The sequence below is a fragment of the Lepisma saccharinum genome, chromosome 8, assembly GCF_977018435.1.
Source record: "Lepisma saccharinum chromosome 8, izLepSacc3.1, whole genome shotgun sequence".
NCBI classification, from domain to species: Eukaryota; Metazoa; Arthropoda; class Insecta; order Zygentoma; family Lepismatidae; genus Lepisma; species Lepisma saccharinum.
The window spans coordinates 70458710-70484831 of record NC_139236.1 but is presented as its reverse complement, the minus strand read 5'-3'; the positions used below and the strand labels follow the sequence as shown (position 1 = coordinate 70484831).

Sequence of the window (26122 nt, the reverse complement as noted above, 5' to 3'; positions counted from 1 at the left end):
TTTGTGTGCATGCAATGCATGAATGTATCTGCCAGGGGTAAACTATTGTAACTTCTCACATACCAGTTTATTTTTACAAGAAGTGTTTCTTCTGTTTCAGGGATGGCACACCATACTGTGAAAAGGACTACCAGAAGCAATTTGGTGTTAAATGTGCATACTGCAACCGCTACATATCAGGGAAAGTGTTGCAGGTATGTTAGTAAATAATTTAATTTGTATTGTCTTGGTAATCATCAATATGGGTATCTGGTATCAGACTGGAGTAGCTGAAAGCATATGTTTCTACCACTGGTTGGAAGATGGCAGTGAAATGCATTCAAAATCTAAACAAAGCCTCCTTTGGACTGTTTATGTATTTATTTAAATACTGAAAATCTGTTTTTGAAACTTACTCTTTCAGTTTTCCAAAAAAAGCACCATCTTTTGGTGTAAAAGTAGGAACAAAAATTTTTGAAAAGCGCTAATGAAAACTCTCAGATTACTTGGGATGAACTGAAGAGCTGCTGCTGTGCGACACACAGCACCATTTTCTGGGCCTGACGAATTACCAGTGCTGTGGGTGTGTGGTGTTGTGTAGGAATGTTTGTTTTTATTTTGTGTTAGAATGTATAGTTATATGGATAGATAGATGCGTGTTCCAGTAAAATAGAGGAGACAAATGTGTAAAGGAAGAAAGTTTAAAAAGAAGAGATGCAGGACTTTTTAATTTTTTTATATTCTAATTGTCCACATATTTCTTAAAATGAGCAACAGAATTAAATTTTATTTCTATTCATTTCCAGGCTGGCGATAATCATCATTTTCATCCTACTTGTGCTCGGTGTACGAAGTGCGGAGACCCTTTTGGAGATGGGGAGGAGATGTATCTTCAAGGTCAGTTCTTAAATACACATCTACTTATGTATTATTAAAATACAAGGGATGTATTATTAAAATACAAGGGTTGTTCAAAGTTGATAAAACTTGTATTTCTACAAAAGAAAGGGAAAGTCCCAACAGCACCAAACTATGTCAGTTTTTCAAACTATTTCACGGGTGCATCCAGGCACCCTGTCGTCATTATGCAAGTTCTCAGTTCTTTTTGTGTAGAAAGAACTGGACTGCTGTCAGCCGGTGAAGGATATATATTTTCAGTGCCACATGTGTGTTGAATTTCTGTGCTCCCAAATGCTCTTTAAGGAGCTCAAACAAATGATTATCACTGGGGACTGTAAGGAGCATAGACCAAAATCTGTCAGCACATTTTGCCCAATCTTATTGCTGTCAAATAGACTGTGAGAGTGTGCATTGCCGACTGACATGTCCAGATAACATCTTAGGTGTTTCCTTGTAAATGACATTTCATATGACAGACACCCTTCATCAACATGCAGTAATGCTGGACATTGTAACCACTTTCTTAAAAAAAAAAATATCAAACGTGACTGCAGTCTATTGTTCATCTTCGCTGCAACTGCTGCATGTGCACCAATTAAGTCATGCTGAGCACTGGGTGCTCATGAAGGGTTCTGTTATGTCCTCCACATGTTTTATCATGATACAGTTATTCATTGAAACTGTATGCACAAATTCGTGTCAACCTTGAACAACCCCAGTACACAGCACAAACTTTCTCTACATGCTTAACTACAGGCAGTGCTCAAAGCGAAAATTCGTAGCTGGTGGTAGGTGGGGACGGTTGTATGGGTCAACATGGAGGCAATGCAGTAAGTGGAGAATGCCTATGCAAATTATCCTAGCCAGGGGGGAATGTTGTATGAAAATTTTCTTAACTGGGGAATGTCCTCCCACTTCAAGCACTGACTTAGAGAGTTAAATAATTGCTATAGAAATTTTTGCATGTTTCTTTCATTGCATTGAAACTTTATTTATCGACATGTTGCTGTTCTTCTTATCCACAGGCACAGCAATTTGGCATCCTCGTTGTGGTCCAGGACCAACTGAGAACGGCACAATACTAAATGGTTCTTTAGAAAATGGCCATTGTACAGATGGAGAGAGACCAGATTCCAAAGAAGGGCGGGAGTTTGACCGAATGAGCAGTTCTGTCAGCGAGATGCAGGCAAGACTAATCAAATCCATCATTCAGATTGGTTGCATTCTATGTTGAGAATGGATAGCATTTGCAAAACTGCCCTTAGTAATGTCAAGTACAAGTTTTTGCATAGAGGCTCAACTACTTCCTTCTGACCACCATCTTTTTGCCAAAGACTCTAATAATATGGAAAATACAACACTAGTTTAGATCAATGAGCCAACAGCCATGGTGGTACGTTTTATCCCCTCGGTTAATTCAAAATTTTCTTCTGGATATAAACCCGGTACATGCATCATTACTCATAAAACACCATAAATCATCTGTAACTTATGGATACATAAGCAGGGAAAATACAGCCTATATCCCCCCTCCCCTTCTGGCACTGTACATTAAAATAATATCTTTATTGGGACAAACCAGTAGTGGTCATTAGCTCTGAGACTGCAACATAACCAATTAATTATACATAACAATACATGCAAGATTTGTTCCCCTATAAAGTAAATTGAAATATGTAATAAACACATATGATGGGATTTATTGTTGTACAGCTTTTAGATGTTAAAATTCTAAGAAAAATGATGTTATGGAAGATTTTTAAATAACACAATTGTTAAATCTGATAGTTGAAAGTGTTTGGCATTTTCCCCTTCCCCATCAGTGTAGCTTTGAAACACTTATACTTCATCTTTGCTTCAGTAAAGCTCCAGATAATTTATAGGTATTTTCATATTTTTTTCTATTGATATGTATGTTAAATTGCTTGCTTTTTCATGTAAACAGAAATTTTCATTTACAGTGCTCTTTATTTTGTAATTTTTGTGTATTTATTTTTACTCATTTTTGCATGCATCATATTCTGTATTTTTTCTTCAGTATCAAAGAAAATAACTTGAGAACAGTGAGATTTTTAAAGAACAGTAAGATTTTTATGTTCAAAGCTATTTTTTTATTAATTCAATTTTGATGATTAATTTGAAAATAATATAAGTTTACTGAAATGAACGCAAGGAAAGATTTTTTTAGTGTAAACTAAAGAAGAGAAGTAATATATCTTATTTGATTGCTGCATGGAGTTGCTTTTAAATCATTATTGTTTTGAGTACCTTGCAGGGGGTGGGGGAACATGCTGTTTTTATGTGTTGACTGGAGCATGATTGTTTTTTAATCTTTTGTTTTTATTTGTTGTTTTTTGTTTGGTTTCAGTTCTCCCTGAGATCCCGCACCCCTAGTCTTAGTGGTTCATTTTATAGTCCTTATAATAGCTTGCCTAGAAAGGTTAGTTCATTTTGTCATCTGCATGGTTATTGTATTTTTATTATTTAGCATTTTAATATGCATTGTGTGTGTCATATTTAACAATGTTCATTTTCTTTTTTAGAGCTAACAGGTTAACATGTGTGATAATCCAAACAAATGTAAAGAAAACACCATAATGCATTGTGAAATTGTAATTACACTGCTCCCACTCTCCCAGAAATCCTGGAAAAGTCGGGGAAATCAGCTTATGGTTTAAATGCCGGGGACATTTGCTTATGGTTAAGTCATGGAGAAGTCCAGGAAATCGACTTACAGTGAAAAAGTCATGGAGAAGTCGGGGAAATTGATTTAGTGAAAAAGTCAATTGCAAAGTCAGGAAATATAAAATAAGATTGTGATTAACGTCTGATTTTTATATAATATCAATTACTAGATTTATTATTGTTGCTGCAATAACAAAAAGTGCACAAATTCAGTTTTCTGCAGTGAATATAAATTTTTCGAATTTGTTTGTAAACCTAATTTGATAGAGTAATAACGGAAGTAGAAAACATGAAACTGACACATGTGGTTTTTGCAACTGAAGGCATTGCTATAAACAGTTTAAGTTCACAAACCACAGAAAAGTGTGGAAATATATTTGAAGATATTTTGAAAACCTGGAAATTTTTTCAGTGAATTTGATTTGAGAAAATAAGTGAAAAACCCTTAATTGATACTGTAGTAATGTAAAAAAGTGGAGTATAAGGAGAATGTAAAATATTCTTCTTGTTTTACTATGTTTTAATTTTTGTACAAGGTAGAAATTGAGTCAAAAGTTTGTTTGTTTTTGCACATGAACATTGCCAAAGTTCAGTGAGAGTAACGATACCATTCTGCTGGTTTCGAGGTTAAAAACTCTCGCACCCCTGTTTCCAAAGCATCCAATGTGTCGAACTGTCATCCTTGCAGGTGCTTGCTTGACTTTCCAGGTTTTTGACTCAACCTGGTAATTTTGCAGAAAGTTGTGAAGAGAGTAAAAATTGAACTTTAAAGACCTTAAAAGATTACATATTTCTTTAGCGCATATATAGTAAATTTAGAAATAATTCTTTGCAGCTGCGTTTTTTTCTATTCCCTGTTAATTTGCTGTTTAGCCCTTCTGGCCCTTTTTCCTTCCATTCATTATATAATATATATAACTGTAACAAATCCTATTACATTTTTAAATGTTTTTAAAAATTCATTTCCATGAAGCATGATTTATTATTTTTAAATCATGTTAATTTTGCAAAATATCCACCCAAGAAAATTGTGTGATGTTTATATTTTGCAGCTAGTGTGGTCTGCACAGTGAAATGTCAGTCTGGGAATTCAGGTACTGCTGTTCAGATATTAATAAACTATATTTTATACCATATTTGAAGTTGTGCCAGTAACTTGACCCAATAATATCATGAGGGTTACTTCCCTCATTGGCTCGCCACTGATAAGTATGGTTGTTTATTCCAGCACTTAAGTTGATGTAAAAATTGATTTCTTTTCAGTACTCAAGTTACAGAACAAGTAGTCCAGGGCTTATACTTCGCGAGTACAAGTCAAATCAGTATCCTGAAGATATTAGCCGCATCTACACTTATAGTTACCTAACAGAAGAACCCACCCATGGGTATTTGAAACGGCCAATAGATCCCTATGATAAACCACCTACTTCACCACATTTTCATAGGCCACCATGTAAGTAAATGAGAAAACGTAAGCTTTTGTCTTAATTCTGTGTCTTTTTTTTCTCTCTTCCTTCACCTTTCTCAGTCTCTGGCTGGGTCAGCCCAGAAGTAGGGTTTTGATCTTCTAATCTTATGCCACTCCTTTCTTCTGAACTATTCTTGCTCCTCCTTACTTAACCTATTCTTTCTGACATATTGGTCTTGCTTTTGGTTCAATGCGTAGTTAAGAAAATGTATGAATGAATGACATTCATATTTATGAGAAACAGAAGTTTAACTGAAAAATATAATATGATTGCATTTAAGTGCAAATATGACTTTAAATATTTGTTCAATATTACTAAGAGAAACTACATATGTTAAAGACATGTGATTTTACAACTAACATGTACTTATTTTAGTACAGTGTAGTATGTTTTTGAAGAATAGTCATGTCCGTACAACATAAATATATATTTACTTCTATGTATGTGTTTATATTTTTTCTTTGTATTTGTATTCAAGATATGTTTGTGTTTTTGCAATTGTAAAATGCAGGGTATTGGCTGATATATACGCACATCGATTTATTCATAAGATAATTATCTAGGATTAACCTGTAATTGATTGTAATGTTTATATATTGTCACTTTTATGCATATAAAGGTATAATTAATAGTCCCTGCCAGATTTTTGTAAGACAAACTTGTTGCAGTGATCTAGTTCCATACAGCAGTTATAGAGACGAAGGAACTGTTCATGTTCTTATGGAACATCTTCACTCTTATATCAGATCAGTAAATTTTATTCCTTTCTATTGGAATAAGCAGAAAATTCCGGTCAGTCTATTTAAAAAAAATGGCATTGTCTGTCTTTGTAAACTGCTGTTTCTTATTGAAGTAGAAATGGGTTAAGGATCAAGGCAGAATTTTGTTGTTTCTTACCCATGTATGAAGATAAGGTACATTACACATATTAGTTGCACAGAACTATTGCATATATTGTAAGAAGCAAATAAATCGCAGGTTATCAAAACTTTCGCATTTTCTTCATTTTAAACTTAAGTGAAATTCATGCTATATTCTATATGAATTCCAATTTCTATCTGCAGCGGCTCATTCAAGGGGCAAAGTGTACCTGCCAAAGACAAGTTCCAGGTCAGGAATGAAAGTGCTGGTGGAGAGCATACAAAGTGAAACACCACGACCTAGATCGCCACATATGAACAACGAGGAACCCATTGAAATGGCACATTTCCCAGGAGGCCGTCGCCCTGATCCAAACGAACGACCTAAAATTGAGCGCGATGACTTCCCAGCACCACCGTATCCCTACACTGATCCAGGTACGTTAAAAGGTATCTCATGATTTTGTTGTTTTTATTTTTCTTTATTTTATGTTATGTTATAGAAAACATTCTGTATGTACAAAGTTCAAGCAATTGAGCGAGGAAAACATTGACTTACCAATAGCTTGTCATGCACTGTAGACACACTTGTAACTGATTATAAAATACTATTTTTGCTTCTAGTTAAGCAATGTAAAGAACATCTTTAAGTTCTGTTCTATAGATGTATTAAAAAAGTGTGTCAAGCTTTTGATACAGTTCAAATTCTTCTTGGGATTTCTTAGATTGCAAAGCATACAGTATGTAATCTGCTTTTATGAGAATTTTATTTTTCTTATATTTTTGATTATTTTCATATTTTTATGATTATTTTCCTCTTTAATTAAGACTGAAGTGAAAAATTTTGATGCAGATCATTACAGTTTTTTTTAAACATTTCCCATGTGAATACAGGGCTTGTCCAGAAAGTAATGAGACTGTGTCCATAACATATTGCAAGTTTGTGCGTGTTACTCACTATTAAAGGAAATAAATATGTTAAATAGTATTGATTAATTTAACTACTTACGTGAGTGAGTATGGAGTCTTATTATGACAACGTTTCGGAGGTCAGACTGCCTCCATCAGGTTCGTGGATGTTTCTAGGCACAGAGCATAGTGCCATATAAAAGAAGTGTTGAATGAGGATTTGGTTAAGGGTTAAGGTTAAAAACACTTACAAAAACTCTGCATATTCCAATTTAAAAAATCCCAGCATGTTAAAAACTTCGTAAAAATACTCCACACTTATATTAAAATAACTAAAAAGGATCCCAAGTAGCCGTTCCGAGCCCAGGCTGGTTGCAAGTATAATTTTGAAATCAATCACCAATTATGACCATACTTTTCCAGTCTGCAAAAATGCCACATGGCACTTCCATGTTTGGAAAAATATATAAACGTGTGTACTAGACAAGGTTGTGTTCAACTATGCATAAAATTATTTTGTTACCATAATATTTTTCTTTCACATAAAATCAATTATAAAATTAAAACAGAATATTTTAATTTCTGGAAAGTGTTGTAGTTTTTTAATTCTGTGTGCTACAATACAGAATCAGTAGCAAAAATTTTATCATTAATGACAATTTTGATGGAAAGGTAACATTTGTACCACACACTATAAATCATTTCTTCATGAATGTCACGAAATCTTTGTGATCCTGGAATTTAAAAATGTCATTAATTTCCTGTAATTTTTCAGATATGACAAATGTAAATATGTATGTGCACTTATGTCTAAATTACCTCCAGTGCAATTGGTATTTAGATCTCAACCTTTACCCTTTATTGCCAATTAAAATTTATTTTTACTAGGTTTCCCTGAAATAATAATCTGTGTATGTAAACAAATTTCATGCTTAAAATTCTTTGTTTGCATGGTTCATCCATGTATTACTTTGTTCTTATAGGAAAAGTTAACTTATTATTTAATTGTTGGGACTATGGATTCAGATGGCTGCTTACATAAATTATTTTTCAGAACGACGACGACGTTGGTCCGACACGTACAAGGGTGTTCCTGTTTCAGATGACGAAGAGGAAGATGGAGAGACTAAAATGAAGAATGGGGAGGAAGCAAAACTAAAGGTATGCTCCTTTGTGAAACAGAATTTCTTTCTTTAATGCCAATACTGATATAATCTACCAGTCTGATATAAAATTGCATAATGACCCTGTTATTCATTTCTTTAGTATTTGACACCAGATGACAACAACAAATTTAGTTTTGAAAAGGAAACTGCACATGTAAACACTTTTCTTTACATAACCAGGTTATGTGAATTATACCATTATATTCATAAAAATTTCAAAATTCAAGAATTTTGCCTTACTTTATTGGCTGTTTATTGAAAAGTCTGATCGGTATCGTTACTGGCAAGTTCACTGACTCTTAATACTGATAGATTGATTTAGTTTAGTTTATTTCACTTTTCATCCACTTTGGCTAATCGTGAAGATGAGGATAAGTGATGATGAAGGAACACTCACAAAGAACAACCATGCCCAGGCTGGGATTCGAACCTGCTGTCCTATCTAGAAATCCTGAGATCAAATTCCAGGGAAGTTTCTGATATTTATTTCTTTTGCATTTGATCCATTCTCATTGTTGTGGTTTTGTGAAAAGAACAGGGTCTACATTACAAGCAACTAGTCAACTAGTAGAGGCATTCATATTTAGTTTTTGACAAAAACATGAAATGTGAAATAACACATTGTAATACTAATTTTTCATGTTTCTGAAATGAACTGCAAAATGCGAAATAGACTCTTAAACACGAAATTTACCATTTATATACGGGTGCGACACTTTCTGAAGTATCCTGAGAGTTATGCAATTCACGGAAAATTGATTAATCCTGCTGCAAACATTTGAGAAGCAAAAATTGACCCCATTATACAGGAATAAACTTAATATTCTGGTAATGATTTAATGTGCTATTAGAAGGGATGTGTTTATTTTATGTAATAGTGCAGTTTTTAAATCAGATTTTGGATTACATTCACATTTTTAAAACCAAAATGTAATTTTATATGTCGCTTTTTCACTGCTATAGCAGCGAAATTTCATTTTATTTATCGCTTTTGAACCCGAAATTGACTGTTTTTGCACTGAAATTTTGCTTTTTTATTTACCAAAAATATGTGCCTCTAACAACCTTTACACTTGAATGTCGTTACAGAAAGAAGAGGAAGAATTGAGTAAGATCGCTACTGGTATAGGAAAGGTATTCCTTCAAAATGTCAGAGATAGAGAGAAACTCCGCCAGTGGAAGTTGAGCCATTTGGATCCTCGGAATGCCTCACGCACACCTTCAGCCAATCGAGAACCTAGCCATAGACTCAGATATGAATCTCCAATCAATGCCTGTGAGTATTGCTTCGACACAGCATCTTTTTAAATTTTATTTTTGTTTTCAGAGGAAAGTTTGTCAAACTTCTTTAGGCATTGACAGCTAACTTGTGGTGGATATTATCACTTATTTGTTTCACACTTTTATATTTTTTTTTGTGTAGTCATTATTTATAAACATGGACCATGAATCTACTAAGTGATATTTTTTTCGTAATTTTTAATATATTAGTTAATACTGATTTAATTTTGTACTGCATTGTTTGAAAATTTAAAGTTATTGAGCTATTTTCATTTTTTTTTCTTCAGGGAGGTCATATTAACTTCAAGGCTATTATTCCTTTTACAAGTTTCATCAACTTAGATAAGCTTAATAGTGGTACTTATAACGGTTTCATTATAATTAATAAACTTCATATGACCTATGTATGGTATGTTATCAAAGCATTAAAATTTGTCTAATTAGGATTTAATCTTCTACAACAGCCACAAGGTGTGTACCTATTATTTTTTTAATTTTAAATGATAGTGTATTTAAACCTGGTAGGAGGTTGACAATTTTTTTTTTTACAGGTTACGTAATACATTGCATGTCATGATTTAGCCAACATGTATAAGAACTCTTAGAATTGGTTGTAGTTCTACTCTAGGTGTTTGTGAAACTCTCTATTACTCAGTCTTTTATTGTATGCTTTCTTCTCTGCAAGGTATTACTGAAGTTCTTCAATTTCGTCTGTACTGGGGATGAAAATTCACAATTTTATGCATGCGGTTTTATGGTCCCCCTCTATTTTTTAGCATGATTATTTTCTGGGCTGGTGACTGGTAGCCTTGGATTTCTTAGAATCATATATTTCTTGTAGATTCTATTTCCAAACAGCGTAACTTAAGTCAGTAGATATAAAAGTTGTGGTAAAGTAACAGTAGAAAGACATTAACATTTTTTTTTATTTTTTAACAAAGTGTACGTGTACAATCAAGCTGTTGCACATGACATAAATTATTTTAGTTTTACCTTAAGGAATACTGGAATGAGATATGACGTGCACAGCACATGAATGCTTTATTATTGAAAGGTTGAAAAAGTTTGCTGCTGTTGCCGGAACATCATGGTGTTACTTTTTATTTTTTCGGTACTCCAACCATAATTGGAACGTAACATTAAAGGTGAAGAGAGATCTCATAATTTTTGTGGAAGTTTCACACACTTTTGCAACTTCAAAGAAACAGTAGTGTATTGCTAGAATATGTTTTATACTGCATGATTTTTTTTTTTTGGGCATTATCTTTGATCATTTTAGGCTTCATTTTTTTTCATATATAGTAGATGAATGGAATTTTTTTTATCACTTGAATTAGTTTTTACCCCATCGAATGTAACACAGTTATGTTTCATATTAAATAACTTGGACCATTTTTATAACATAACAATTGAAAATTAGCATATGATGGCAGACATCAAAGATTGTAGTGAGAGTAGCAAAATGAGAAGCTTGCAAAAATATTATTGTGATATATATATATATATATATATATAAATAAAATCTCTGTTCACATACATATAATGGAGCTTCAGCCTCCTCTATAGCATAGTGGCTAATGGTGTTGCCATGAGAATAGTGGGCTATATTTCAGATTGGGGCACATTTTAGTGGTTCAGATTCCACTCTGTAGGTCCAGCTACAAACTTAGCAAACGTGAAGTAAGTCACGCTAAATGCAAAAAATAGATTTTGCTGTATGAGAGATGCCAAAGTGTGTCATAGTATGTCAAAACATTGCAAAATAATGCAACAGATATTACTATTAAAGTGGTTTTATTCTTGTGCTGACATTTCGTCCTGTTTTTCAGGCTTACACTACCCAATACTTCACACAACCTTACATGGCTAGTAATTGTAAACTAATTTTCATACATGGAGTATGTATGTATGGTGGTGTAAGCTTGAATCAGTTCTGGAGGACCAGGACAAAATGTCACCACAAGAGTAAAAATCACTATAATAGTAAGATTACTGTATTGGTAATATTCAACAGTGGTTACGCGAACTTTTAAGAACAACATTTATATGTAGGAAAATACTGTAATGACAGTATGGTATGGTATGGTATTTTATCCTGGCATATATAAACTTTATTTTCCAATATTTCCTGGCCTACTTCATAAATACCAATGACAATACCATGCTGAGGATATACATATTGTCAGACCTAATCAAAAGAAAAAAAATTGTGACTTGAGTTGAAGTGACTATTCATTCCAGTAATATCAAGAGTTGTCAACTCAAGTGACAACTAAATCTGATGGATTTGAAATTGCAGTTGGAGAGTTGGATTTTATCAAGTAGAATTGAAATATTTCATCAATAACAGGGCTGTTTTCAACAATAACAGCACATGTTCTCATCAGAAACTTACCGACATGTTTGATGCTACAAGGAAGATTTTTCTGGTATTTCTTTTCACTACAAGCAGTAGTCTCCATCTGAATCTCTATCATGGTCATTTTCTCCTTTTGGAGATGCTGTTGGCAACAAAAGTAAACATTATCATATGATTTGTTCCATAAGCATGTTTTCAGTTTCATTTATCTTGATATGCACTCACTTTTCATTTAGTGGCTCCATACTGAATTTAGAGAATTTTATGTTCTGCATTTGGCAACACTTGGATTATTTTTTTTTAACATATTTTCTCAAGTCCACATAAATGAAGGAAGATAATCTTTGATTTAAACAGTCTCCGCACACCCCATCATCCCCTCTACACAAAACACACGTGGATTTTTTGTTGTATGTGGACTAGAATTTCCTGAAACTGCAGATAGTTCTTGCTGGTTAGCATATGAACAACAATACAGTAGATGAAGGAAATGTAGAATGTAGTGCACTTGAAACAGATCACTGGAAAATTGTTGTGGTTTTCTGCTGCAGCTCCGTCAAGAAACATGGATCATCCTCGACCTTGGGAAGAGGATGAGATGGACAGAGGGTCCAGTTACCGCTCGTCTGTCGGTAGATCTGTAGGGACAATACCCAGTTACAATGGTGAGTAGAGTTACAGGTTATTTATCTTTACTGTGCCAGTTCACCTTGTGCTTGATTTGAGAGAGCAAACACTATGTATTTGTACAGAGCAGAATATAATGAGTGACATTTCTTAAGTTTGCACATAGCTAGTAGATTTTCACGTACATAAGGCACAGAATTGCATTGAAAACCAAGCTGTGTATTTCAGCACTTTCCTGTTGAAATCTTCAGGTCATGTATTGAATTTAATTGAAAACAATGCCCTCCCCCCCCCAAATAAATAAAAATAAAGTATTAACAACAGGTGTGTATGGGGCAATGTTTTAATAATTGGCAATATTTGACCTGTTTCATGTGTTGAAATATTATTTATATAAAATATTAAGTATACAGTGTTTTTAATGTAATTTTATCTTGCATTTTAAGCACACTACCAGCATTATTTTATTTACTTTTCTTTGTAAGGAACTAAGTTTCAAATGAAAATAACCATATAATTGTCGGCTTTCTTGTGCTGCCTTTTTTATATTTTGTGGTGCAAGTGAAAAGTGCGAACAAGGGGTGAGAAAATTGTCTTGTTCGCTTGGAAGTAAGAGGCTTGAAATACCACGTCTCAAGATGGCAGGTAAAATCTAGAATGTTAATTTGTTGGAAGATTTTGGTAGTGTAGAGATCATTTTTGTTGCAGTTGATTTACTAGTAAATCTCCGTGTGAATCATGAACAAAATGCAAACTAAATCAAAGTTTTTCCGTAAACATTGCTTTTGGGGGACTTTAGATTTATGGACAACATAGCACATGTATGTAATTACAGGAAACTATTTTTCCATTTTGAGCCAGACTTTGAAGAAACAAATGAACGCACATACAGTATTTAATTCAAAACACTAAAGTTTCCATTCTCAAACTATGTATTCTTCAATATATATTATCTTGGAGACAGAGAATTTAGTTAAAAGTTACTTGCTTGGAAAATACTTAAATTAATCTTCAATAATAAATACATACTTGTAATTAATTATAAGATTACTCTATACTTGTCAGTGTTCTAATATGCATTTGAAATGCAGTGGATGTAAGTCTCTAGCCTTGTTTCAAATTATAGTGTAGATTAAAATGCATTAATTGTAATAAGTTGCTAATTCTAAAAATATTTTGTCCTATATTTGTGCTTATCCTGACAATTTATTATCTTGGAAGTAAGATGAATTTATTGAACAGAAAGTTCGTTCTTTGCATAAAGTGGGCTGAAGTTGATCTGTTTCATAACAAGATCAGGGGATCAAGACAGACAATCTTTGTATGCTAAAGGTAAAAACGTTACACTTAAATACTTGTAAAATATTGTCAGGTGCAACAGCTTAATAGTTGGTTATTGAACGAATGCTGTTCCGATACCTGTACATCATAGAAAACTGTTTATAATTAATCTCTTGTGTACACTTAACCATGTGAATAAGTTGCACCCGTTTGACATCTTAACCGTAAGTGCCTTGTCAGCACTTATGCACTGACTAACCTCTTTCTGGCTTAACATTGCATGCATTTCTCCCCCCTTTATGCACATGCAAACTTAACCTTTACACAGATCACCCTGGAGTACAAGAAGCACGGCTGAACGTACTTCATGCTGCAATGAGTGTTATCTTGTATTTACTTTCAGTGCTTTTCCAGCTTGCATTAGAGTTTGCGCCATTAATGCAAGCACTTCACATACTGTTAATAATTGTTGCTTTAAGAGTGTTGCCAGAAAATATATGTATTCTCTTCCAATTTTCTTTTTTAATGTATTTTGTTTCTAGCAAATACACGTTTGCAGGAAGTTGTGTAAGTTACCCACTGTATATATTATTTTCAGATTGATATCTATATATGTTTACTCACCTGTTCTAGAATGAAAAAACCCATAGTGCCAAATTGGTTAAATATTGAGGTAATCAAATCTTGTTTTGAATTGGGGCATGGATTGGTCTAGTGTGGTAGTACAGTAAAATTTGAATGTTAACATCAATATGTGTTCTGTTATAATTAAATAGAGGATAGGTTTAATTTTCATCCATATGTACCATTACAGTAGCATGCGATGCCCTGTGCATTTCAGTAGCATGAAGAATAAAAGGGGGGGGGGGGTGTTGAGTCAAGGACCCACACATTCACGATCTCGGTCATATGGGAGATGATGTGATCAGCATTGTTCTTCAGAAGTCTTTTGATTAGAAGCTGGTCAAACCCCAGGCAAGGACAAACTGGCAAAAGTCCCACCCTGGGAATCGAAGCAACTTCTCCCCTGTGCCAACAACTCAATTATGAAATGAACTCTAGGACACTAACAAACACCAATAAAACAAAACACACACACTAATGGGATCTTGTCATAGGAATATGGGTACAGTTTTACCTACTCAACCTAAAACTCCATGAAAACTTTCTTCAGACATCACCCACCTGCATTGCCAGTTCCAGATATTAGTTACCTGACTCTCGTTAATTTCTCTTACATCCTTAATTTCACTTATTCTAATCCAAAAAAGACCACAACAGCATCAAAAGATATTCTCAAAATGAGACTGGTCATCTTAATTCAAGCTTCAACCGATATATGTTCCTAGACAAGATTTATCTTGCACTGCAATGTCAGAACCCAGGTTTGAAAGCTCCTTGAATATGCTTCTGAATTCCACCACATTACAGTGGAACTTCTCTTAAGTTTTTCAGGGGGAGCAAGCTGAAAAAGCACTTGCAATGAAAAGGAAACCGGGAAAATTTTATAACATTTGGCTCCATTAGGAACATAAAGAATAAATGTAAAATCTGGGTTCCAATGCACAAGATGCAGTATGTGACAAATACATAAATATGCATATTGCAAAAACCAGTTTACTTCCTTTGTATATTGTAAATGCTCACAAAAATCTTTTGTAGGGAAGAAATTTAACTTACAATATAATTTAAAGAATGGTACATATGTAATGTTTGTATGTAAGTTCACAAGGCTGCTGTCGATTAATCATACATATATGTGCTAGATATTTTAGTAGTTGAAATGTTTAAGAACAATAGGTACATTACGTGGCTAATACTGTTGCTGGTTACATGTTGAATTTGAAATTGTTTAGGATTACTTTAAAGTGAAATAGTGTATTTGTTTGTTGGTAAGTCCATTCAGAAGAACTCTCGTAAGGTAAGCAGTTCCATGTTGCTTGTAAAGGCTAGTGAGCTGTGCAGCTTTTTATCTTATTTCTATGTAGTATTAAAATGTTTTTTGTCCCATTTTTAGGAATGCTTTGTGTGTGTGTGACAGTAGGCTTCCCTTCATGTGTTTTACTTGTTTTCTGTACTTGTAATTTTGATACAAAAGAATCATTATGCACTGTGATTCAATAACAATAGTGCTTTTGATGTTTTTTCCTGCACTTCTCTTCCCCTATGTGTACCTTTTTAAAGTGCATATTTTTTTCACCACATCCCACAAGAGTTCATGCAAAAAGTCTAAGTGGACTTCTATTTGCAGTTTATTAATGTTACAATTTTTGTGAAATCAGTACTGTAGTTATACTAAAATTTCACCTGTATGACATTAACAATATGCTTCACGCATGTGTGTTCACTACATGAGAAAGGCCTCCCTGATGGCCCAGTTAGCATAGTTGTGATTCGGATTCCACTTTAAACTGTATGTCCAGTCCCGATTAGCCTTTCTTTGCGTAAAGTGGACTTTAAATAAAAATCTCAAAACTAAACTCACTCCATGAGAACACTATTGTACAAAGCATCACTATTGCAACTAAAAAAAAATTGTTTTAGGATTTCATCCACTTTTTCAGCTTCTCTAAATTTTGAAAATCTTGTTTAATTATCAGTAAATCATGCTTTTCAATTTTTTATAAGGATTATAAAGTTTCTGGCCAACAGCCAGTTGTGATGAACCTTGCATCCATTCAGCAAGTATTTTTTTTTCTTCAAAAATGTATGATTTCGACACTGTTAATTTTGAAATATAATAATCGCAGGAATTATCTTGAACTTTTCAAGAGAATATTTGTGCTAATTGTATTGCTGCTGTCTAAATATTTCTAAACATTTTGGGACATGTATACCAGCAACAATACATACAATGACCACAAAAATTGCTAGGAGGAATTCCAAAGAAATCTATTTTTTCAGAATTTAGTATAGTGACTTAGATTTTTTGATTGCGAGACTTTCAGTTGAGTCACTACTACTGAAACTAAAAAATTCCAGATGAACCTAGATTGTGAGACATTGACGAAGTAAAATTTGGGAAAGTAACATTACTGTTAATAATGTAATGAACTTGAACATTTTGTTATATTAACCCTCAACCACATTGAAATTTGTTCACTATAGTACAGGCAAGTCACGAATTCTACTCCTACCTCCCTTAACAAATTTATGCATACTGTTTATAAAGGAGAGGTACACAATTTGTGACATAAAAGTCTAATGAAACTGGTGCTCACTTCAAAATAGAAAGTGTTAAAACAAAATACAAACTGTATCCCCACAACCCTTTCTCTGAAAAGTATACCTGTTTACTACAGGCCTGAGGCATGTATTTACTCTCTTCTAAAGATAACATTATTCTAATGTTTGTTTTGTTCCAGCACTACTACAATTAAAGTGTGTAAATATTGCTGGTGCACATTTTTTTTTTTAGATCCATCAAAAAATTTCAATTTCTTCTTCATTCATACTAATATGCATGTAAGATTATATGCAATAATCTAGTGAATATATTATTTGCACAGATGTATGCAAAATTTGCTTAATATTGAGTTTTTAAAAATAAGCTACAGTCTTTCAAAGTTGTTTTTTGTCTCCAAAGACATTGAAAGTTGCCAAATATTTCAAAAGGGAATTGCATCATTAGTAATGATCGTAGCCTTAAGATCAAGTTGATTCAAAATTCAAAAGCGGGAAAGAACATGACAATTATATTACTTTGTTGTTTTAAGTTTTGCTTTCAGACACAATTTCATTGTACACACACACACACTTTTTAGCTTTCTAAGTAATGAATCGTGGGTATTGTAGTGCTGGGAGCAGAAAGTTAGTTAATTATATTGATGTGAAACTATTTTTTACTATTGTTATTTTGCGCACAAATATAAGGTCCCACATATTCAGTATAGCAGTTAAGGTGAGGAGGGACATTTTCCCCTAGGTCTTTCTCACTGTTGTCAACTTTGCTCTTTTGGAGCCAGATCTGGCTCTTTCGTGCACTAGTTTGACTATGAACTGTGGCACCCGCCCTCTGCCCCACCATGATGCCACCGGCCCATAAAGACCAACCTTTGCCATGAGTGTACATTTTGCACGTGACGTGATATTCATATATAGGCTGCATCACCCACCCCCTCTTTCCTCCCCAGGTATTTTTATATATAGCGCTGTGGCTAAGGTGAATATGACAATATTATTATCCGGGAATCCTTTATTTTTGATTTCATAGGAACATCATTGGATTATTGAGATGAGCAATGCCGCCAAATCTAGGCAGTGAAAACTAAGAATAAATTGCCATCACTTGAAAGCTAACGGTAATAGCAGAGCCCCCACCCCTCTGACACCTAAAATTACCCTAGGAGGCACTTTTTGCAGCCTTCGTTAATCTAGCTCCTTGACAGTCATCTTTAGCTCTATTAATGGTGAAATGTAGCTTTTTTATGCACATCAGGTTTGGCAACACTCCCAGGATGGCCGTATGAGGCAAGGAGAAATGCATTAGGTTTATGGGACCATTATTTTATCAGTTCTCTCTGGAATACCAAACATCCAATGTCATAGAAAAGTACATGGACGGAAAAGGACACGTTGCACTTTGTCATAGTAGAAGGAAAAGTCTAAACTCGCATTTGATTAGCCGTAATTTGAAGTTGGTTATTTTCCCATAAGGAATACATGGGATTCTGTAAATACTTATTAATCATATTTTTCAAACATAGTGTCTAGCTTACTAATAAACTTGAAAAACAGTTTCCACTTGCAACATGGAGAGAAATTCATACTCTCTTGCATACTAAACCCTTTTTTAAATAGCAGTGCCCAATCCGACGATATTGAAATAAATGCAGAACTAGTGCGTAATTGTCCCTCCTCGCCTTAAGTTGAGTGGTTTGGCTTTATCACATGCACAATATCCTATATTTCTTTACAATGACTTTGTTCCTACAGCAGACAGAGAATAGGCTGTTAGCCACATAGGATAGTGCTTTCTGGTGGAAACTAGAATATATGAATGCATCATTATTGTGTGTGTGCAAATGCACGAAGAATGTGGAATGGTTATTAAACAAACTACCCACATGGACAAAAATTTGCAACTTCATAGACAACAAATATTTGCTAGCATATGCACTGTTGAGAATTATGGTTGAACTAGAAGTAATTTCAACATATGGTGTAATGAAATAATGCACAAAAAATTAGGGCTTGAAGGTACAAACATTACGACCAAGCCTCTCTTCAGTTGATACGAAATTCTGCTTCAATGGATGCAAGCCCTGTTTGCTTACGCCCGACCCTGTGGCCGAGTGGTTAGCACATCGCACTGCGACTCCAAGGGTCCCGGGTTCGAATCCCGGTCAGGCTTGGTTGTTTGTGAATGTCCATTCATCAATTTCATCATTTCATCACTCATCCCCATCTTCGCAAATTAGCCAAGAGGCACAAAACGCGAAGTAAAATAAACTAAATCAATCAATCAATCAATCAAGCAAGCAAGCCCTGTTTGTTCACTAGCTTGTGTTGTTTTAGCAGTAACACCAATCTGTGATAATTATAGCAAGTAATGTTTTTAAATGAATATTTTGAAAACGTGTTCTTAGGAGGGTTACCTTCTTGAAAATTTGGCAACTAGTTTTATCTCTTATTGTTTCTTCAATAGTTGTAGCACATTTTTTTTTCAATCAAGTTTTTTTTTTCATGTATGTTGAAAGACGTACAGTAAACTTTTCCAGGTAACTTCAATGTCATGTAAAAAACTAGAGAATGATTACGAACTAACAATGCATGCATGTTTGATGTGTTTGTGTCTGTTTGTTGACAGTTGTTTCATCTCTGCGTTCAGTTCCCAAGCCTGGTTATGGACTGAAATCTTCCACTTTGCCTGCTACAGGAAGAAATGGTGGATCAGCAGGCATGGCTGTAAGTACAAGGCAGATAACGCAAAAATTCTTCTTTCCAGTTTGATATGGAACTTGACAGTGAGGCTTTGCCCCTTTTCTTTCATACTTTGCGAAAATGGCCCTTAAGATTTTGCCGTAAATGTGTTTTTCAGAAATAGGAATATTACAGTTTACTAGTCCTTTTTTACCCTCCTGACTAGAGGTGCCAACTCTTAAAATACCTTGGATGGGCTCAACTCAGACTTGTAATTTTGTACCAGCCCATACTCAGAGCCATCTGGAACTTGTTTGAACCAGCGGATTGTGGTGAAACTTGGTATAGAGACCATGGGTAAGTGAATGCTGGTAAGAAAAACAAACATTTAAATTTTCACCACTAGGTGGAAATTTGGTGCACAGTGATTAGCATCCACGAAATGCTTCGTATGACCATGGATCATTCTTTCAAACAGTCATTCACATTGACAGCGTGCATATTGAACACTGCATGTTTGACTTCTGATTATCATCTCAGTGCCATATTTCCACCTGCTGGTGAAAATTTGAACTCTAAGTGTTCATCAGTATTCACTTAACTATGGTCTCCTTAACATCTATACCAAGTTTCACTGCAATTCAATGCTTCGAACTGGCTCCAGAGGTATCTAGTAGTGTAAGCTTAGTAATGGCCACCTGGTACAACAACCCTTACCTCCTTTGTGGCTGTATTACATGTATCAGCGTGCCATTCACAAGGATGACTTCAGATTGTCATGCTGCAAGATATTTGTGCCCAGGGACCCTCTTACACACATCTTCATGCCAGGCACTCTTGAGCTGAAAGGTCTGGTCATTCTGCTTGAGTTCTTCAGTTGGCAAAACAATACAGAGTTGTACCTGTTCAGTACGATAATCTGATGGAAGAAACTCTATACTGAAGTACGTATATCAGCTTGCCACGCTGCCATCAGAAAGTACGAAACCTGTTCGATGTTGCAATCTGATGTTAACTTAGGAAGCTGTGTGTTACAATTATTGCACGGACCATTGCTAACTTTCATTATAACTATAAGATCCATTGAGAATACTGAAAGTGTTAATTATACTCTGCATGCTCAATGAAGCAGAATCAATCATCTTAAAACTCTGACCTCTGTGGCATATTGTCGTGTTACAGCATACTGAGACACCAGGGGTCCCAGGTTCGAATCCCAGCCTGGACATGGATGTTCTTTGTCAGTGTCTCTTCATCAACTTTATATCACTCATCCTCATTGCCCCGATTAGCCAAAAGTGGCAGAAAAAAGAGACTAAATAACAAAAATGAAATCGATCATCTTAAATTCAATGTCGACAAGTGTCAACTATTGTTAGTAATGAAACTAGGGCTGCAAGGAAATGCGGATATAGCATATGAATTGGCGATTGTAATAACCAGTTCACCACAATAATAAATATAATAATTGAGAAATTATTAGGTAGGCTTGGGGCCCATATAAGTTATCACTGCTTGTGGCCATACCAGTGTTGTGATAATCATCTGTAGCATCTTGTTCTAAATTTCCTCTTGCCATTCCTTAATTGTTTCAAATTGTCCACATTTTCCCACTCCAGTGAATCTTTTACTGAAATATTTTGAAAATGTTCAGTGTGTGCATAATTTCACTGTCATGTTTTATATATATATATTGCAGACACTCTTCATAATGTTTTTATTCTTGCAGCAACAATAGGATATTTCTTTTTAGATCTTATTATGCAGGATTACTGGGGTAGCATTAATGTGTTGATAATAATAGAAGTATTATAAGTTCAGTGTGTGTGATTTCAGTGTAATGCACATCATACATAAAAGTTGTGACTATGTTTTAGTTGTAAGTGCTCTGCGGCATGTACCAAAGCCTGGGTACGGATTGGCTCCCCGATCACATACATTCAGTTCTACTGCTGGAAGTGTCTCGGGCATTGGAGTAAGTCCTGTTGGAGAGATTCCCTTGTTGCCAAATCCTCTGTTTTTTTACATTTCCAATAGATTTAGATTTATACATTAACATGTAGGAATTTTCAACATGGAAGCAGTATTGTTCAATGGTGTGTACAGAATGAGTAAAAGTCATAAATCACTTATAAAAATATTGTTTTACTGACATTGGAATGGAAAGTTTTACAACTGAAAAAAAAGATTGTAACATTTCTTATGTATCATTAAAATATGCTGTTTTACATTCTTTTTACCACCAGGCAATAAAAAATTTACCTTTACGCTTGGATCGACAAAATTGCTACATGTTGAAAATGCTTAAGCTGTGTAAATGCTTGTCTATGAAGAGTTAAAATCATTTGTGGTGTTTTAACATTTATTTTGAAAAGTATATAATATCGTTTGAAGTTACTTTTTTTTAATGGAAAAATATTTTGTCACCTAATTTAACAGAACATTCCTTTGCATGTTGTGCAGGGAAGTGATATATTTGTAATAAGTCCATAATCTGATTTATTATTTTTTAAACAAATATAAAACAATTATATTGAGATTCATACGTGGCAGTTTTTGTATGACTATATAATGTTTAAAGTGGCTTTTTTTTATTTACCAGTACTGTGGTCATATTCATTTCTTCATTTGATCACTGTATCATTAGTCAGTTTCACTGATAAAAAATTGTTGACAAAAAATTAATTTGTACAATTAACTGCAAAAGAATTTTTTGTGTACTTCATGTATATTTCTGCACATACATAATAATATCGAACATAGTTAAAATATGAACTGTTTCACTCGGCCACTTTTTTTTTTTTTTTTTTTTTAATACAAAGAAAAATATGTCCAAATATTGGTTAATTTTGCAACTTATTATCAAAGGGTCATTGTTTGGATCCCCTAACACATGTCACAGTGTCTGAATCCCACTTTAAACTATAGATTTGGTCTTGAATAGCCTCTGAGAGCATAAAGTGGACTTTGAAACAAAATACTTTTTTGGACAAAATTTTGCAAGAAGGACAGGTTCATTTCTACAGAAGAAAGATGCGTAAATTGGAACAATTAGGTTGTATGAAATCCAATTGAGAGAAAAAGAGCTGCTGGTTTAATGGGCAGTATACTATAAATTGTTTCTCCCCTTGTGCCATGTTGTTCCTATGTAATCCAACCAGATAGCAACAAAAGTTTAGTTATTAATTTTATCTGTTGAAGCAAACAGTTTTTGTGTGACAAAATATTTAGCATGATTGCTTATACATATTGCATGGATTCAAATGGAATCTATAATTTAGCACTTAAAGAGTTGAGTGAATCTACTTAGCCAATGTTAAGTGTACAATAGGCATGACTAGCATATGTTGTATAGTACACCCCTGCTCAGCTCAAGTGACTCACTCTATATTACTCTTAATTGAGTGTGCCACTTTATCTGAACAGGAGTATATAAGGAGTGGTAGAAGTGTAATGACATTTGTTTCTCCTAGTAAGAAAATAAATTATCAGTAATAATGCCTAGGGATTGGTTCTTTTTTTTCTGATACAGATATAAAATTTACCAATGGCTGTTATTCTATAAATTCAATACAAAATTGCAAATGTTTCGTGAAGAACCAGAATGCTTTAACCCCCTTAACCACTTGCCTGATTAACCAGAGTTAACTCTGAATTTGTTTTTGCTTTACATGTTATTTACCAGAGTTATCTCGTTAAAATCTTACAACTACAGTGTACTTTTCTGCCTACTCTGACAGTCTTGTTTGAGCTTTAATAGGTGTGAATTCCCATTTTGGTCACTAGGGGAAAGGTGTAGATAGCTTGTCGAGGTACTGCTGCCATGTACTCGCCTTTCCAGTGATGTGAGAGGAAAGAAGATTCGTCACGAGTCAAGATATTATTGCCCACATTGCGATGTTGCACTCTGTGTTAGCCCATGCTTTCGGGTTTATCACACTGTGGGTAACATTTGATGTGAGACAGTATGTGTGATAGTCCGTAAACTTGGACAGCATTAAAATGTTAAGACATTTTATTTTCGACAGTTTATATGCTATTTTCAAACATTTGTAGTACTTTCCTTTTGAATAGTTTTGTGACCTTATTTGACCCCAAAAATAGAATTTCGTTACTGTTCCTTAATTGCGGATATTGGTACATTACAAACACACAATAAAAAAAATGTGTAAATTAAGGACCATTTTGGGGAAAATATTGTCAGGCAAGTGGTTAATGTATGTAACCAGGAGACTGCAGTGGAGTTTGCCTTAGAACACTGAATAGAAATATTCTGCTGGTTAACTGTTTCACCAACATATGTATGTTGATCGATACTGAATTGGTTTGAATTAGGTTTCATGGTTGTTAATGATGAAACCCAGCATAGGGATAATTATTAGGAGTAGGGCTAAGACTTTTGTGTCCTAAAATCGCAAATAATGCACTTATGACCTAAAACAATGTGCAGAAAATAAGTGGTCTACAACTAACCTGGTTTCCCAAACTGCTTGAAAATTTTGTATAGTGTAACACGTGTCAATCTCCTTATGTAACTTGAAGTCGGTCGATTATGAAAGGAGTACATGCTTCAGCTTTGCAACCATCAAGTAAATATGAATAATGGTGTGTACTGTTGTATCTGTAACATAGGCTTTTGTGAAATTTCGTGAACTGGCTACATAAGTTAGAAATTACTTAGCAGGCACTTGTCATGTCAGTGATGGGCTTTTTCTTAGTATACTTGCTTACAGTTTTCGAAAACTTGCACCATGCTACTGTGCTCAATGCCTACATATACATACCTTAACAAAACACACTAGTCTTTCATAACCTGAATTTCTGTATGTTTCAGGACACTATCGCCCTTACTAAAAAAAAAAAAAAAAAAAAAAATGCAAAAATGCATTAAAATCCTATCCCTAGTAATTGGTAGGAATTTTGCTGTAACATAATTTCCACTGTTTAAATGTATAAGGGATTTTGTTCCATGTGACAACACACATTTGGGAGTGGAACACACAAAGCTCGTTGAATTAATGTACTGAATTGAAGGTTCAGTGCTATGTTGGTCAGATCATTAGGCACGGGGATTAAGGATGTCTAGAATTCCCTTACAAGATCATACTAAATTGAAGCATGTAAATTATTACATTTTGTCACATACGGATCATGTAAACTAGAAAAAAATGTTAGCTTGGCTAGGACTCAAGCTTCAACTCAACCAACCTTAGTTTGTTAATATATCATCATAAGCATAAAAACAAATATAATAATTATAAATTTCTTGCACTAAAACACATAATGTTGTGAACATGTAGTATTGTGATTTGATGAATATGGGGGTGGGGGCTGTAAAACCATGAAATTCAAAATAGGAGTGCAATTATATCAAATTTACTAATATTTAATTGTACAGAATCTTACAGATTTGTACATAAGCTTTCCATAATGTAAATACCATTTGAGAATTCGTACATGAATTTATTTGAACTGCTTATAGCAGCCAATTTTCAGTAGGAGGGAGAGTGAGAAATAGTACTATTTATTACTGCAAAAGTTTCCTAGAGTTAGTATTATTAAGTTTGATTTTTAGTCATGCTTAAAAGTTAATTAGGCTTAACCTCACAGAATATTTTAATAAGAAGTACTCATTATGTTATGTTTTGCATGATACTTTGCATGTTTTTTGTTACCACCTGTTATCATATTTCTCTGCCGTTGTCTTATGTGACATGTATATTTTGCAGGGTGATTTTTCCTTTAGTGGTCTTGGCGAGAAGACTCAGAGTACGGAGTTCAGCAGCGCAAAGTCAGATAGTAAGTAATACCCAAAAAAATGTTTGTAGAAGATAATTCTATTACATAATACTTACTAAGCATTGCTCAGCTTTATATGTAAGGTGTTCAGTCAGATAAGTGATAAGATAAAAGCATCAGTTGTACTAGGAGTGGAAGATAAGGTACTAAGACACAATTCTCTTGTGTTACATGTATATATCTTAATCAGACATTTCCTTCTTTTGAGTTCTATAGATTCTCTCACGTGTGTTGTATAATGGAGAGGTAGGAAATTGAATATAGTTTACTTTTTTTTTACATCACAATATGTGGTGTTGATGTAGATGTAGTAATAAATGTAAGAAAATGTATGAGTGACGAGGATTGTTCGTATATCCTACCTTAACAATGAGAATGGATGCAACAGAGGCAGATCTTTGTAATGTTAACTTGGTATACTTTAATGATTGCCTCCTTTTCCTTTCATTGTTATGTTAATCATGGTAGCAACAATGATGTATGGTTATATGAATGTAATGTTAATACAAAACACAAGTATTCATACATGATCTACACAATCTTGAATTCCTGCGTGCTGCATAAGTTTTGCACCTAAAAAAATAAAATCACTTTACAAACTTCGACTTTCATATCCTGTATTTAGTGTTTAGTATTGCATATAGATACATTTCATAGTTATTTTCAAGTAATCTGGTAGTATATTAACGGTTAATGGACGTACGAATTACAGGGTGTTATTAAATATTTTGTTCATATTTCAAATTGCCATGTGGAGCACTCATTCTATTTCATGTCTGATATTGCAGCAGAAATGGCATTCATGATTTGTTTCCATGCATATTTGCAACATTAGGGTTCACACTGACCTGGAAGAGTCTGAATTTTGAAATCACATCCAGAAACCTGGAAAAGTCAGAAAGTATAGCATTTTTTTGTTGTTAGAATTTGAGAATGATTTTTTTT

General features: G+C 34.1%; 1 protein-coding gene across 10 annotated transcripts in view; it reads left to right on the top strand.

Moving 5' to 3' along the window:
- Unc-115a (actin binding LIM protein Uncoordinated 115a) overlaps positions 1–26122 on the top strand; it is a 143841-nt gene that overhangs the window by 103618 nt on the left and 14101 nt on the right. For 3 of the 10 annotated variants that reach the window (XM_083126868.1, XM_083126860.1, XM_083126869.1), the window contains exons 6-16: positions 101–194; positions 786–876; positions 1905–2065; positions 3248–3319; positions 4828–5017; positions 6098–6343; positions 7857–7963; positions 9058–9244; positions 12160–12273; positions 19326–19423; positions 25108–25177. In XM_083126868.1, coding sequence (XP_082982994.1) covers positions 101–194; positions 786–876; positions 1905–2065; positions 3248–3319; positions 4828–5017; positions 6098–6343; positions 7857–7963; positions 9058–9244; positions 12160–12273; positions 19326–19423; positions 25108–25177 — 1430 coding nt within the window. Of the gene's footprint in view, positions 1–100; positions 195–785; positions 877–1904; positions 2066–3247; positions 3320–4827; positions 5018–6097; positions 6344–7856; positions 7964–9057; positions 9245–12159; positions 12274–19325; positions 19424–21255; positions 21354–25107; positions 25178–26122 lie in introns of all 10 variants that reach the window. The other 7 variants (XM_083126861.1, XM_083126870.1, XM_083126863.1 and 4 more) reach the window with 6 other exon arrangements.